Source organism: Rhinolophus sinicus, chromosome 16 (genome assembly GCF_057876585.1).
Source record: "Rhinolophus sinicus isolate RSI-liver-muscle chromosome 16, RSI-T2T, whole genome shotgun sequence".
NCBI lineage: Eukaryota > Metazoa > Chordata > Mammalia > Chiroptera > Rhinolophidae > Rhinolophus > Rhinolophus sinicus.
The window spans coordinates 12,468,854-12,484,274 of record NC_142516.1 but is presented as its reverse complement, the minus strand read 5'-3'; the positions used below and the strand labels follow the sequence as shown (position 1 = coordinate 12,484,274).

Sequence of the window (15,421 nt, the reverse complement as noted above, 5' to 3'; positions counted from 1 at the left end):
TGATGCTCCTCTAAGAAATCCTCTTTTATAAGGCTCAAACCGAGGCTCAGAGACCTGCTTAGGGCTAGAAAAAAGGTCTCCTGATTCCCACCTACTTTCTTTTCACTAGGTTGCTGCACTGAGGCCTGCCTTCCAGGAGAGCAATTATTGGCAAGAGTGAGTTTCTGGGGAAATGAATATGTGCTGAGAGGGAAAGGAGTAGAGGGACCCCCACGGGGGTAAAGAGAGGGCAACAGAAGGGGAGGGGCAAGGACAAACTCTCCTACCTTCTCAGTTTGCTGAGGTCTCTGAGGTTAGGCCTTCTCAGGTCTCAGTGCCACCTTCTCCACCTCTTTCAATTTGCCTGTCTTTGTGTGGTTGAAGCCGACCTAGCATAAAATAACACATTTTTCTGCCTTTCCGCACATTTTGAAAGCAAAGTCAGGCTTTAATGATCAGTTTTCTGTTCCTTGGTATTTTCTTTCGAGCAAAGGCTGTGTTTTTGTAAGATACTACATTTCAATGGGCTATTCTTTCCGTCCCGACACACATTCCTGAGTGGTAGGTTTTAGGAGGCATTCCAATTTATTGCTTCTGGTGTCCAATAACCTTGGAATGAGTATCTGTCTCCATGCCCCCCAAGGCCACGTTATTTCAGAAAGTTACAGCTCTTAAAATCGTTCTCTAATAAAAGCGAGTGCCACTAATTCTAACTAAAGTGAGCTTTCCAAATAAGACCAGCTGTGAACATTTAAAAAAAAAAAAATGGAAGAAAAAATTTCAACAACCAGAGTCAATAGTGAAAACTGAACGCAGATGAACTTTTTCAGGCATTTTCGCAACCGTTTAAGAAGATGTCTTCAGCAAACTCATCTAAATTAGCTAAAAATGCTTCGCACGAGGGACACACTGAGTCTGTAGGCCAATATTCAATCCAGGTTGAGGAATCTAAAGGGTAGATGTACCTGCCAAGAAAAAATGAAAACGAAGCGTTTGTGATGATGGCCCCAAATAGAGAAGAGCTGAATTCAATTGAACTTGGGCTGTTCAAGTCCCCTTGGGTCAGGCTGTCAGCCAAACTATTCTGGAATGACCTCCCCCTAGGAAGGTCCACAAGCCCCTGACAGTCGTGAAGCTTGCTTGGGGCCCCCACAGTGAAAGGCAGGAATGGAATCTGTTTAAACATCTATTTTTAAAAAAAACAACCATAATAAAATGTGTATTTAAACATTTTCCTTTTTTCAAACAGAATAGTTGGAGAACTTATTGAAAGAGCAGATGGGGTGCAGGGGGCTTGGATGAGCACCCTCAGTCATCTTCAGACACAGGTCTTCAGTTGGCTTATCTGTCAACGAGTCCTCAGCTGCCCTAATGGGTTTAAATAGTTCTTTGTTTTCAACTTACATTATTTCATTTATGCTCCTAATGGTTTGTTGGTTAACAACAGAGCACATAAGAAACGTGTATTCGAGAATAAATTACACTCAGTTTTGGAGGGAAGATCAGAGACTTCAAAATATTGAAAATTGATGACTTACTTGAAACTGAAATTGTGTTTTATCTGGAGGGCTTCTTTACCCATAATTAAATAATGTCTTCCTTTTTGCAGTTCAGCATTAGTACAGGTCATCTTTTTAATGAAGGTGATTTCAGAATCTTTCTCAGCAACAGCTTCACCTGAGAAACATACAAATAAGGTTATCACATTCATGTTACTATGTCACAATTATAAACTCTCTAAGCATTCCAGCCCCTCATGGCTATTTATTAGTGAGTGTAAAGTTATATCGAAAGGCTAATGGCTATTGCAGAGTAAGAATGTCCATATGGTTAAGACTTCAGACTTAAGTCTGAAGCCTGGGTTATACTCCAGCTCTGCCACTTCCTGGCTGTGTGGCCCTAGACAAATGATTTATGCTCTCTGTGTAAGGGCTCAGTCCCCTCAGCTGAAAAAATGGGAATGGCAATAAAACCTACCTTGCAGAACTGCTGTGAGATTTAATGGGTTAATATATGAAAAGTGCTTAGAACACAGTAAGCGCTATATAACTGCTTGTTATGACTACTCTTGTAGAACCAGTGTAGGAATTTAATGGTTATTGTGGGGACAGAGTCCCAGAGAGCAGTTTCCAGGCTCTTGACCTCATGTGGAAAGGTGCTGGCTCGAGTAGTAGATGGCCATCAGCTGTGATCAGATGACCATCAGCTAGAACTAGTTGGCCATCAGCTGTAACCAGTTAGCCATTAGCCATTAATGTAACTGCCATGGCTACGCTAGCAAGGGCGGTTAGCAAGTGGATTGTGGATTGCAGATTGTGTTGATCCTACTTCCTGTGTCTCTCCCCCGGCTACCAGTAAGACTGGGGTGCAGGAAGACCCCTCGTTAGGGTACTGGGGGATGTTTGCTTTTGTGTCTCCAACCCAGCCGCCATGGAGAATATAGTGGTATGACTCCCCTATCTATGGCTCCGTGGGTGTTCTCTTTTGGCCTCACCATATCCTTCGTTCTTGTGCAGGGAGCGGGAGCTGAGTCCCTGCATTACAACCAGGAACTAAAAGAACCTTTTATAGTTGAACAGGATTAATCTCCATATGTCAAAATAAAAAAGTAGTTGGTAGCTGGCAATGTATAATTTTGCAGAAAAGTGCAAGACATATAAAAGACTTGGGAAATTTTAAGTAAGTTAACTTTGGGATTCCCAAAGAACTCAAAAGTAGCCAATAAGCTGGACCCCTACCTGGAATGTATTCCTCCCCATGTTAGCCTGTTGAATTTCTCCCCATCTTTAAACACATCTTCAGTTCTCACAGTATCCAGTAAACACTCCTTGGTGTTCTTTGTCATAAATACCTGCCTCCCCCTTACTCCCATTATACTTGAATTTCTAGCACAATGTTTCACTCCACATATCTGTTTCAGCTGGGCTGGAAATTCCTTGAGGCAGGGACTGGGTCTAATCCATTGCGATATTTTCAGGACTGGTATCTACTTAGTTATTAAACTCTGGCAGAGTCACCCTAATTATGAAATCCCGAAAAACTTCTGAAAATGTTGGTATATAGTATATAATAGTAACTGCATAGATGATCAACTTTAGTTAGCAATATAAATTCCAGTGCACACACATTAGTTCAAGCTAATTTTCTTAGGCTTGCCTGATGACCATTAATACATGATTTCCTCTTGTAGCAACACGTAAACAACATTCTCAGCACTATTTACTGATTGAATTCCTGTCATGGTAAGCAGTGTGGCTATTCGGTGCCTTATCAATATTTTTTAAAACCTTTTGTTATGGAGAAGTTCAAGCATAGTCGGAAGAAGAGAATACTTAACCTCAGCTTCAACCATCTTTTTTTCATTTATATCCTCGCTTACTCTGAGCTCACTGTTTTAGGAGAAGTGCCAATTTATCATTATTTTTGAACTACATAATTGCCCTTGATTCTAAATAGTTATGTTTTTATGTTGGTTTACTGTTAGCGTGCAGCCAGTCTTGTGTAAGTGGTTAAGTATGTGGTGTTTTCCTATTTATATAAATTCAAAATTGACATATATAAAAAATGAACACCCAAAATAAAGACATATCAAAGTACGTAAAAGTTTCTTAACAGACTTTACAAATTTTTTTTTATAATTATTTAATCTTTTTGCCCACTTCATTTTTTTTTAAATGTGTCTCCTTGAAGAGAATATAAGTCTATGAAGGCAGGAACTTCTATTCAAGTTGTGTCCTCTGTGTCCAATATAATGCCCAGCACATCATGACTACTAAATAACTGTTGAATGGAAGAATGAATGAATGAATTCTCACCAGCTTTGTAGACATCCAGGAGGGTTGCAGTGTACTTGACGAAAACATTTTCTTCAGTGATGGATGTAATACTAACTTTATAAGCTGGCAAAAAAAGAAAACAACAGTTCATGCTCAATGCCAATAATACCATATCCAATAGAAGCCAGAATTTGTCAACCCGATGAGAAATGAAGTATGGCACGCTCTTAAGGGCACCTTGAGGTAAGTCTTAGTTCCCCCAAGAAGCCTTCCCAGATACTCAGTCTGATTCTGCTGATCATAATTCTGATGATACTTTCTACTTAGAATCATTAGCCCTGGCCTCCGTTATGGAACTGGCTGATTAGGACAAGAACAATATTAAATTAAGACAGAAGCAGGCAAAACAAACCAAATAAGCCTTTGTTAGATATAAAGTTCAGATTCTGATCTTTTAAGATTAGTGGAGTTGTGCCCCTGGGGTACTTTGAAGAGCCCTTTCCTTCTCTGCAGGCTGAAGGTGGGGGGAGGGAGGTTGGGGGGGGTTATCTATAATTTAGGCCCGCCTGTGAGTCTCCTCGTTCCCTCCCTTGCTTTGATACCTCCATGGGCTTTGATCTTTGGTTTTTGATAGGATTCTCTTTTCTGACTCATCTTTGCTTGGATTGGCAGCTATCTGACATGAGTCACTCCCAAAGCTGTTTCGTCTTTATTCAGGCATCCATGGTGTATTTGACCTCTGTTCTGGAATGACCAGCTTGAAGGGACCCATCCCTTCTATGTGGCCTGAGAAAAGATCCTTTTGTTTTTGCTTTTGATGGGGTTGAATGACCTAAAAGTTTTTGTCCATTTTTGAGATCTAAGCTACTCAGCTAGGTATCAGAAACCTATTTTAACACAGAGAATAAGTCCAATCTGAATTTAGTTTATTACTTTCAAGAAAAGACTTTTAATAGATGAATGAATGAACTCATTGTAGCAGAAACAAAGACTGTGTAAATAAGTGGCTTAAAATAGAAAAGATCCTTTTCTATTTTATGTCCTTGATTTCACGTTCATAAATTTTTATGGTGGATATGAGCAGTGCACCTACTGTGGGCATAGGTGGAGAGAGGGAACTGTTTTATTTTGTTTCTATTCTGTTATTCCAGTAACAACCTGTAGTCTCCAAAAAAGCCAGCAAGTTGTTTTTTTTTAATGTAATAAACTAAATCCAGATTGCATTTCTTTTCTGTTAAAATAGGTTTCTGGTATTTAATAAGAGTGAAAATAATTTTAAATGGGAGAAAGAAATAATTTAGTGAAATTTTTGTTTGTTAAAACAACATATAGTATTCTCTTCAAGTCTCAATATATTTTAAAACTGCAGTGGATCTTGCCCGAGTTGGGTAGCTTTTCGGCTTTAAAAAAAATCAAGATGAATTCGAAAGAAAGACTATGAACTATACAAAATTCATTATGATGGCTGTATTTCCATCAACAGAATTCAGTGTAATATAATGGAAATAATACTGGAGACTAGGATGCTTCCTGGTTTGACTGATAACATCCTGCTTGGCTTTGAGCAAATTTAAAAATTTTCCTGAGCCTCAGTTTCTTCACTGGTAAAATAGGGATGATCTTCTATTATCTCAAAGGAATCTTATGGGAAACCATATATGAAAGCAATTGATAAACACAAAGTGCCAAATCAACTGTACTGATTTTTTTGTTTATAAATAACGCCCTACCAATTTTCAAGAAGAGATTTGAGATAGTGTACAATATGCTCTTTCTCTCTCTCGTAAAAAAAAAAAAAAAATCCAGAAATAAACATTAGAAACTATGGATAGAAAATAAAGGAGCTAATTCTATGAGGAACTTGAGGCAAGACTAAAAGTGTACTTGGGCACTTGATTTAGCTCTGAGCTAAAAGGACAACCAGGAGGTGCTCCTTTTGAAATGGAGTCTCAAACATGTACTGAAATGTTGCATATATTAAAAATTACTTAGTATTGATATTTTTTACCTTATCTTTGAAGGGATTTTGAAAAAAACACACAAAAAACAGCCAAATCCTAAAACCACTTTTGTCTCTGCCTCTGTTCCATCAACTGGAAAAATACAATAGTAAAATTTTATGGCTTCTCAAAAATTCTCTCTGAATATGTTTTAGCACCATTAATTCAATGGAATCTATTGACGTAAAGTGTCTTGGCTGAGTGTGCACATCACTTCTATCATCTTAAATGAAAATCATGTTTCTTGCTGCAGAATAAATAACTTCGCATGTTAATGCTAAAAATTGATAGCATTTTACTTCAACGGAATACATGGACTGTTTTATTGATATAATCAGTACCTAAAGTTGTTGATCTTTCTAACTGATCATATATTCATAAAATGTCCCTGTTTAATGGAACTTACCATATGTAATGTCTGGTTTGCATGCTGTTTCTTTTCTAGTATCTGCAGAGATTGTCAGATCCAATTCTGTCTGAATTTGTCCACAGTCAGCTGGATTTTGTGAAGAACAGTAAAAGTTAGGTTAATGTAAGGGAACAGATACTCTCTTTAGAAGTAAACACAGTGCCCATGAGCCCTGAGACAATCTAATATAATCTTACAAATACCAGATTCCTAAGACCTGTCCGTTTTCTTCAGTTCCGTAAAGTGAAACATTACATAAAGCAAAAACAAAACAAAACAAAAATTTTGAACATGAGACTTATTCTTAGAATGGCTAGTCACTCCACATTCAGTTTTTTAGAAATGCATATGTTTCCATTGGAGAATGGAGGAAATTTTCCCATTTCGAGTATATTCAAAAGTCCCTTGAAGGAACCAGATGATAATGTCACTGACTTACAGCTATAAAATGGTGCAATAAGTATCTAAGAAATTTATAGATATTAAGGTTTTGGAAAAACAAAATAAAACCAAACCAACCCAGACCCTCATGGAGTCAGTTGACTATTTGTGAGTTCTGGGTCTCTTTCTTGGCCAAGAAGGCTGCCTTGGGTTTATAAAACTGGACAATAAATAGAGAATGTCAGTAACTGGGAAGGACAAGGGGAAAGAAGAAGAGCCTCCCTTGGGTTGTGGTCCTTTTACGTGGGAAATGCCAGGGGGAAAGTAAGAATTTAAATCATGTGGTCTCTCTGATAGCCAATAACTGTCTAGATGGTATCTCTCCACCTCTGTATGGTATAAAACATTAGGTTGTTCAGGAGTTATTGAGAAGTAGCTTTATAGCACTCAAGGAATCAGCTTTCAATCAGCTGAGATGACATTCCTACTCCTGAGATACAACAGTTTGTTAGACAGCTTCCCCCAGATTAGCCCCGGTTTGTGAGTAGCTGCTTTAAACAAGCATGCAGCCTAAACATGTTAAATGAAGTTTACCTTCTATACATTTGCATGTTGCTCCTTCACAGACTTTCTGAAGTTTGCTATGGGATGTGCTGTAAAACATGGTGCACTGTTTATCTGTGACGATGAAAGCATGGTTAGGAGAGGTGGCTTGATTAACGCATGACACATTCCCTGATCAGTGAGTTTCTCCCATGGGGCCTTGGAGATCACTTATTCCAAACCCTTCTTTTTGTAGCTAAGGCCTGTGGAGGTTAAATTTTGAATTGCTTGTCCTCTCATGGGCCCTTCTATCCTCAAAATGATCTACCCTTCTGTGCTTGAAATTTTACTGTTCTATATTCATTTCTTAGAATGAAAATATTTGGTTCTTCTATGAATGAGAGAAAAAAAATGTTACATGGGAGTCTACTGAAAGGAAGCAAGTGTGTGTGTGTGTGTGTGTGTGTGTATTCTCTCTCAAGGGGAAGAGGGGCTAAGTATGTCCTATGTGATTTCAGAAGCTAAAACTAGAATGAATGGGTGTCAGAGTTTGCTTCACTCTCAGAATTTTCTAAGAAGTAGAACCATCGAAGGTGGAGTCATCTGTCTTGTGAACCAGGAAGCTCTCCAGTCATTAATATTCTCAGAGGTGGCTGAATGATTAAATGTGGGACCATTCATTTGACATTTATTGATTCACATTATATACCTGACACTGTGTTAGATACTAGGGGCACAAAGGATGAAAACATTGTCCAGTGTTGGTGAGAAAGGCATGCAAACAAATAACTACAGTGCAATGTGATAACTTTTCTAACACAGCTCTCTGCAAACTGTGATAAGACTATAGATGGAGAAGTTGATTCTGGGAGGATTAAAGAAGTAGTAGACTAAGTGGGCTTCTCTAGAAAGGAGAGGCACAACGAATACTGAAATGAACACCAAAGATAAACTTGAGGCAAAGAACTTAAACGCTAGGAGCAATCTAGTCCAGTTATTTTAAAGATGAAGAAACTGAGGCCCAGAGAGGTGGAATGATTCGCTCAATGTCATGCAGTGATTTGTGGGTTCAAGTTGAGACTTTTGTGAAGAGTGAGCCCTGGGAGAGGTGATATGTAAAATGTATGAGCCTCTAGTGGATTTCTAAAGGTTCTGTAATGAATATAAAGTAGTCTTCTGAAGAAATTTCAGAGTAGAGTTGGTTACCTGGTCTGTGGTATTCATACACTGTGAAAGTAGCAGGACTCAGAAACCCGACTTGAAAAAGTTCAATTATCCGAAATCGAATACAAAGGAACTCATTGGAAGGAATCTGGCAAATTCAAGGTTTAAGGAAATTATGGGAGAGAAGAGATTCATAATATTTTAGCTTGTAAATTTTGAGTAGTAATAGTAAATAAAGAATGGTGGCAGGTGGAGCTTACCGAATTCAGCTGGGCAATAACATGTCCATCTTTGATTTGGTAATCAGTTAATAGTTGGTCCACCCCTTCCACAAGCTAAGGAAGAAAGAGCAAAGCTTGAATTTAATACTGTTATCTTTTTGTTTAAATGCGTTCACCCAACGATGAGATGTTAGATCATGGTGATGTAAGCCTCTATCAAAGAAGTTGAAGAGCAGCTCCCCTTCTTGAAAAAGTTGGAACATGTTAGCACATACGCTCACATTTTTTGTGCCATACAAATATGTGCCCTCACTTCACTTTGCGGAATCAACCCTTGGATAGATTATTGGTTTGGAAAGAATATTCGGGATGATTCTATGAAAGTGACATATTAGAATGAAAAAAAATAGCTTTGTCTGTAAAATAATGCAGTAACAAAAACCAAGCATCCGTAACAATATGGAAAAGAAAACACTTACAGCTCTTAAGTCGTCCGTGTTTGCATTGATTCCAGTAGGCAGAGAGATATCCATCACTGCATGGGAGGATCCAGATGATGATTCTTCTCTGCTGGGCTTGTAGCTAAAATAATTAGAGATTAGAAAATGAAGTAAATCAATGGATAAGATGCTTTAAGAAAAGCCACCCCCCCATAAAAAAAGAAAAGAAAAGGCCCTATTCCTTAGAAGCCTTTAAGTTTTGAAGGTGGGTCTCCACTTATTTGCCGCTCTACAATATATGCATTGCAATCTCTGAATTTTAGAGTTGCAAGAGACCTTTTAGTCATCTAGGCTAACTCTTTTCTTGCTTGACCAATAATCTCAGTAGACCAGCATTTTGGAGCTGGAAGAAATCACAGAAGTCATTCCGTCCAAGCTCTTAATTACTCGTAACTGGCTGAGGAAACTGAGGATGAGAGTAAAGCACTTGCGGAAGGTTACATTACTGGTTCACCTCAGAGCTGCATAAGTCTCTTGATTCTCATTCTAGTTCTTTTTCTAAGGGAGCATATTCAAAGGAAAAAATTAGTTGTATACTGGAAAGAGATTCAATAAGCAGTTCAGGGAAAGACTGGAAGGAAATACACTAAAATATTAGCAGCTACTTTCTCTGGATGGTGAGATTATAAGTGATTATCTCTCTTTTCCATGCTTTTCTCTATATTATAAATTTTCCATAATAGACACTTTAGTTTTTAAAAAATGTTTTAAGGATTATCCTTAAAACTATGTCTAGGAATTGTGCTTATAAAGAAGCTAAGGAGAAAGGCAAAGGGGTTAAAATGGGAGATTTGGTGGGATTTTTTGTTTGTTTGTTTCTGGCAAGAGAGAAAAGAACACTAAAATGGGGATTCAGGAAACTTGGGTTTTATCCCAGTTCTGCTGAGAGATTTCCACAAATCATTTTCCCATTTCTAAAATGAACTGTGAAGAAGTATAAACTTGTGTTTAAATTTATCTTAATAATTCCAAGGCTTCGTTTTGGGTGGCAGAGTCTTCATGCTACCATTAAGCAGAATTATAAGACTTAAAAAGGGGTAAGTTGGTGGGTCAGGGATTGGGGACAGGGGCAGAATGAGTGTGGTTCTGCAAAGATTGAGTTTCAGTTTCCAGCTTCACCTTGAGATGCTTCTGAGGCAGCTGGACATTTGAGAGTAGAGCTTGTAAGAGCAGTCAGGATTAAAAGAAGAAACTGGGAAAACAGCTTCATAGGGGTGAAATGAATTGATCTCACCTAAAGGAATAGTGTTAGTGAAATGGGAGGTATTATTTCAGTTAGTGAGTTGGCAGGGAATCTCTTTGACCCAATCACACTTTATAGAGCACTTATATTTAAAGTTTTAGGTGTAATATTTACCATAATAATTGGAAGTATTATAAAATTCCTGGCTTATAACAATTTAACTTCATTCTTCACCAGATTAACAATTTAGAACAGAATATAAAGCGACTTGGAACTGTAGTATGACATGTATCTGGACATCTCCCTAATTGGATGGGTGAGTGTCACCAGAAGCAGAGAACTCTTGCTCACAGATGCAAATACTCTGTCAACAGGATGGAAAAGGGCCTCCTGAGTGGAAAGTGTTCATGAAAAGTTGCTGGAGCCTTGATGACTGGTTGCCATGGTGACTGTTTCACCCATGGAACAGAAACCTTCCTTTCAAGAAACCCTTTGCCTGCTGCCAAAGACAGCACTCTTTTCCAAAGGCATTTTGTTCCAAGAAAGGAGAGAAATAAAATCCTTTTTTCTCTTCTTATGAATACAACAGAGATGTTGTAAAAAGCTAACTACACGAAAGAGAGCTTGTGAACACAGAAACTGTGTGCTGACAGTTTTTTAATCAGGAGAGAGAATACATATTTGAAGGTGAAGAATTTCTCACATGAATAAGTACTACACAGTTACTTTTGTAATTTATCCAACCTAACTGCAGCATCAGAGCCAAAAGCATATTCCACCTGGCTTTTTTGAACACGCTGTCCCCAATTTATAAAAACCAAAGGATAGAATATTCAATATTACATCTCTATTTGCTTTCTTTTGTGCATTAACAATCTGGAATTAGGCATCCTGCCAATGAAATCAAACGAATGAGTTTTTGATGAGAGCCTTTTTATGTAAGCAGAGTTGCGGAACATTAGAACTGGAAGATACTCTGAGATCAGATTGTACAATTCCTTGCTTTAGAGAAGAGGCCCAGAGTTTTAAGCTGATTTGCTGAAGGTCACCTGAGTACTTCATGGCAGAGGCTGCCCCACCGGTGTCCAGCTCCACTATCAGAGAGCCCTTCTGGGTCCACTCTAGATGTCTCCTATAGGGTCCTGTGCATTGATTCTAGCTCTGCCCAGAACAACTTTGCTCACACTTCCCTCTAATAAGTGTTAAGGATTTAAAGACAACTGGGATCACAACACTTTCCCCAGAAGAGAGATACCCAAGAGTAGGAATGGGAGTTAGGAGGAAGGAAGTTGCCTGGGAAAGGGTGACCTTACCAGAAAGACATTAGGGAATAAGGAACGGTGTTTGAGGGGGAACAGAGAACAAAACTTGGCCAAGAAAGGAAGGAGGGATTGCTGAACTGGCTGATGAAAAAGTCCTAAGAAGAGAGTGACCGGCTGGGACCACCAACAAGGCTGGGAAATGGCTGGAAGGAGGGGACAAGAAACCATTGTGCTGTTTCATGAGGTCAGGGTCTCAGATTACACTGATTAAAGGAGGTGCTTTAGATATTAGAGTGACAAGGTCTGGGGTTTGAGGTCCTACTGTGTTTCCCCGAAAATAAGACCTAACCAGAAAACAAGCCCTAGCATGATTTTTCAGGAGGACATCCCTTGAACATAAGCCCTAATGTGTCTTTTAGAGCAAAACTTAATATAAGACCCGGTTTTATTTTCGGGGAAACACGGTAGCTTTACCTCTAACTTTGTAAGAACTTGGCTTGTTACTTCACCTCGTTGGGTCTCAGTTTCTTTGTTTCTAAAATAAGGGGATTACTATATCATCCCTAAAATCCTTTCAGCTCTAATCTACGACACAACTCTACGGGATTTCTAAGTTACCCTTACTGAGGGCTTTGACATCAAGTGTGATTATAAGTAAAAACAGCAAATACCAACCATAGAAATCACTGTTATTGGGAATAGGAAGAGTTAAGGAGGTGCTGAGGGGTGAGGGAAAGAAGAGGGGGAAAGCCTATGTTCTAGTCTTGGCTCTGCCACTAACTGATTCACTCTGTGTGATCGCTAAGGAATATATAACATATTTGCAAAACCATACATTTTCATAAACATTTTAGCATGGTGGGTGTGGTGAGCAGAAGAATGGCCTCCAAAGATGTCCCTGTCCTAATCTCCAGACCTGTGAATCTGTTACTTTACATGGCAAAAGGCACTTGCCCATGTGGTTATGCTAAAGATGTCGAGATAGGGAGATTATTTTGGATTATCTGGGTGGACCCCATGTGATAACAAGGGTCTTTATGAGGGAAAGAAGCAGGAGAGTCAGAGAAGGAGACGTGATGACGGAAGCAGGAGTCAGAGTCAGTGAGAAAGACTGGAAGATGCTGACTGCTGGCTTTGAAGCTGGAGGAAGGGGCCACGAGCCAAAGAAGGCAGGCAGCCTCTAAAATCTGGAAGAGGCAAGGACGTGGATTCTCCCCTACAGCCTCCAGAAGGGAGGTAGCCCCAATGACATCTTGATTTTAGGACTTCTGAACCCCAGACTTGTAAGATAATAAATTTGGGTTGTTTTAAACATTACATTTATGGTAAATTGTTACTTAGCAGCACTAGGAAAGAAATATAGTGACCAATTGAGGCCTCTGCAGTTAGTCTGCAGAGGGCGCGGCCTCAGTGGTCCTCAACCATTAGAATGACCCTTGGGGTGAGGCCAGGATTCTGGTTAGTTCTGAAAGCTCTCCAGCTGACTTCCACGTGCAGCTGACTTAAGAACCACTGGTGGATACCGGCCAGGGATTTTGCTGGGTGAATGTGATCTTTCTAAGGAGGAGAGTAGGAGCTGCTTATTTGAGAATCTTTTTAGTTCTTTCTTTTCCTGATACTTACATCACATCTCTCCCTTTCTGAAAGACAGAAAAAAAATTAATATATTGTGTTTGAAGTAGAAGAAGGCTAAAAACAGGAGGGAAAACTGAGTAAAACCAAAGCTGTTCTTTACAGGAAGTAGCTATTTGAGAATAGCTGTTATGGTCTGCATTTAAAATAAAAGTGAACAACTTTGCATCATCTGGCTCTCTTAAAATTCAAAAAGATATAAAGAAGTAACGTAAGAGCAAAAGTGAGACCTGAAGTCCCCTCTGTGGAAATGGGCTCACCTGGCACATGCTACTATGCGCTTGTAATCCGAGTTGCCGTAGCCGCTGTGACTGGATGCTAGCACACAAAACAGACACACGAAAATGAGAGTAAACCGTCTTTAATTGTTTTGGAAACTGTCAGAACAGAATCGTTAATGAGCAGGCCTCTGAAAACACTTAAGAATGATTTGTTATTTGGAAATTGGCACTCTCACTGATTTTTATGAAACTTCCTGGCTGCGGAAAAATACGAGGAAGCCTTTAAATCATTTGAACAATTCTCTGCTCTCAAAGAACTTTTCATTTAAGGAAGGAGTCATTAAGATAAATATGTATTGGAAACGTGTCTGAAGAAGGTTGTGGGGAGGAAGAGCAGATGCCTGGATTCGCTGGTAGTTGGAAAGTTTCCTGTGGGAACAGGCCTCTGAGCCACAAATGGAAGCCATCAGGGCAGAGGAGCAGCGCACACCTGACCCTGGGGCCTCAGTTACAGGAGGACTAGAGTGTTTGTTTTCATACTAGTCGGGGAGAACCAACCCACCAGAAAAGAGATGTGAAGGCCACAGGTGGAACAAAAGGGCAAGTTAATAAAAGATCAGAAGTACCGGAGACACCAAGTTGAAGATGGAGGCAGAGAAATGTGCGTTTGCCAGAACCTTGGAATCCAGAAAAGGTAAGGGGTAGAAATCCAATGGGGTGTGTAGCGCGGGAGACCCTGCTCGCTGCGCCATTTGTCATGCAGGGAGGCCTGCGGGGTCTCTGCTCCCGCTCCCCATACAAGAATGCAGGATATGGTGAGGCCAAAAAGGAACACCCACGGAGCCATAGGTAGGGGAGTCATACCACTATATTCTCTCTGGCGGCACTATACTCTCAATGGAGGCTGGATCCACACTGTCTGCAAACCGCCATCCACACTTGCCAGCCCAGCCACCATCTTCTTGCTAGCCCCCATTCTTTCTCTCTCTTCTCTCTCTGCTAGCGTAGCCACAGCAGTTATATTGTGGCCTAATGGCTCACTGGTTACAGCTGACGGCCAACTAGCCACAGCTGATGGCCATGCAATCACAGTTGATGGCCATTTACTACCTGAGCCAGCACCTGTCTATGTGAGGCCGAGAGCCTGGAAACTACTTTCTGGGGCTCTGCCCCCACAGGGTGAAAAGGAAATTCAGCCATTAGAATGGAACACTGACACAAAAGTAACAGAAATTCAACTTTCTGAAATTAGACCTTTCTGGGGCTTTACAACTAGTTACATTCTTACAAAGTAAAGCAGTTAGTCAAAGCAATTTCTGGATCAATAATGGTGCATACCTTTAGCTTAGTTATTAAGTTATTTACTTGCAGTTTCCAACTATTCTTATTAAAGAGTTAACCTCTATTATAATAAATGGCAGTAATGTTTACTCTGATGTCAAATAGCTAAAGAATTTGATTAAGAAATTTTGATTTTGAGCATGTTTTCCTAATCAGGGAAGCTCTCTGACATTCTTTATGCTTAGCCAAAATTACAGTGTAAATCATGCCGCTTTACCTTCCATGTCCTGGGCTTCAATTTTCAAATGAAAGTGGCAAACTTCCTCAGAGGTACTGATTTTGTGAACCACAGTTGTTACCTACGTTGGGACAAGTAAACAAGAAGACTTTATTTAAAATGGGAAAGTGGAAATGGTATTATGGCAGTACTGCTGCTGCAAATGGGATTCTTGAAGTATCATTTTCAAAATCCAGTGTAAATGGTGTACATTAAAGACCCATTTCCCCAGCAGTTGGCCTTTCGGCAAACTCCACAACCTGAAACATAGCTGAGAAGCCCAAAGTAAACAAAAATGACCCCTGGCCAGGCAGAATCTTGGTCCAAATCCCATGCACTTGAATCTGAGTACCTCACTCTACAGGAAAGTTCCTGAGTCTCGTCCTCAAACCTGTACACTCTAATTTTATACACAGCACTACAAGGAAGTGTGTTTTTTCCCCAGCCCACACACCATCATGGATACCACCGTGGTAAACAAGAAAGTATGGGTTTTATGGATGGGCAGGGGTACTACCAGAAGTAGGTACATTGAAAGCAACTAGAAATGACAGAAAAGTGGATGATCCATCCCCTGCTCATATCATAAACA

General features: G+C 39.8%; 1 protein-coding gene across 1 annotated transcript in view; it reads right to left on the bottom strand.

The window, feature by feature from the left end:
- Window positions 1-402: 402 nt before the first annotated feature.
- The window catches only part of C5 (complement C5), a 75,219-nt gene continuing 60,200 nt past the window's right edge, over window positions 403-15,421 (bottom strand). Inside the window, exons 32-41 of the mRNA XM_019731219.3 lie at window positions 14,830-14,911; window positions 13,311-13,368; window positions 8,953-9,055; window positions 8,513-8,587; window positions 8,295-8,400; window positions 7,140-7,223; window positions 6,162-6,251; window positions 3,795-3,878; window positions 1,518-1,656; window positions 403-944 (exon numbers count right to left, since the gene is read on the bottom strand). Of these exons, the coding sequence (XP_019586778.3) occupies window positions 806-944; window positions 1,518-1,656; window positions 3,795-3,878; window positions 6,162-6,251; window positions 7,140-7,223; window positions 8,295-8,400; window positions 8,513-8,587; window positions 8,953-9,055; window positions 13,311-13,368; window positions 14,830-14,911 (960 nt within the window). The 3' untranslated portion in view covers window positions 403-805. The remainder of the gene's footprint in view (window positions 945-1,517; window positions 1,657-3,794; window positions 3,879-6,161; window positions 6,252-7,139; window positions 7,224-8,294; window positions 8,401-8,512; window positions 8,588-8,952; window positions 9,056-13,310; window positions 13,369-14,829; window positions 14,912-15,421) is intronic.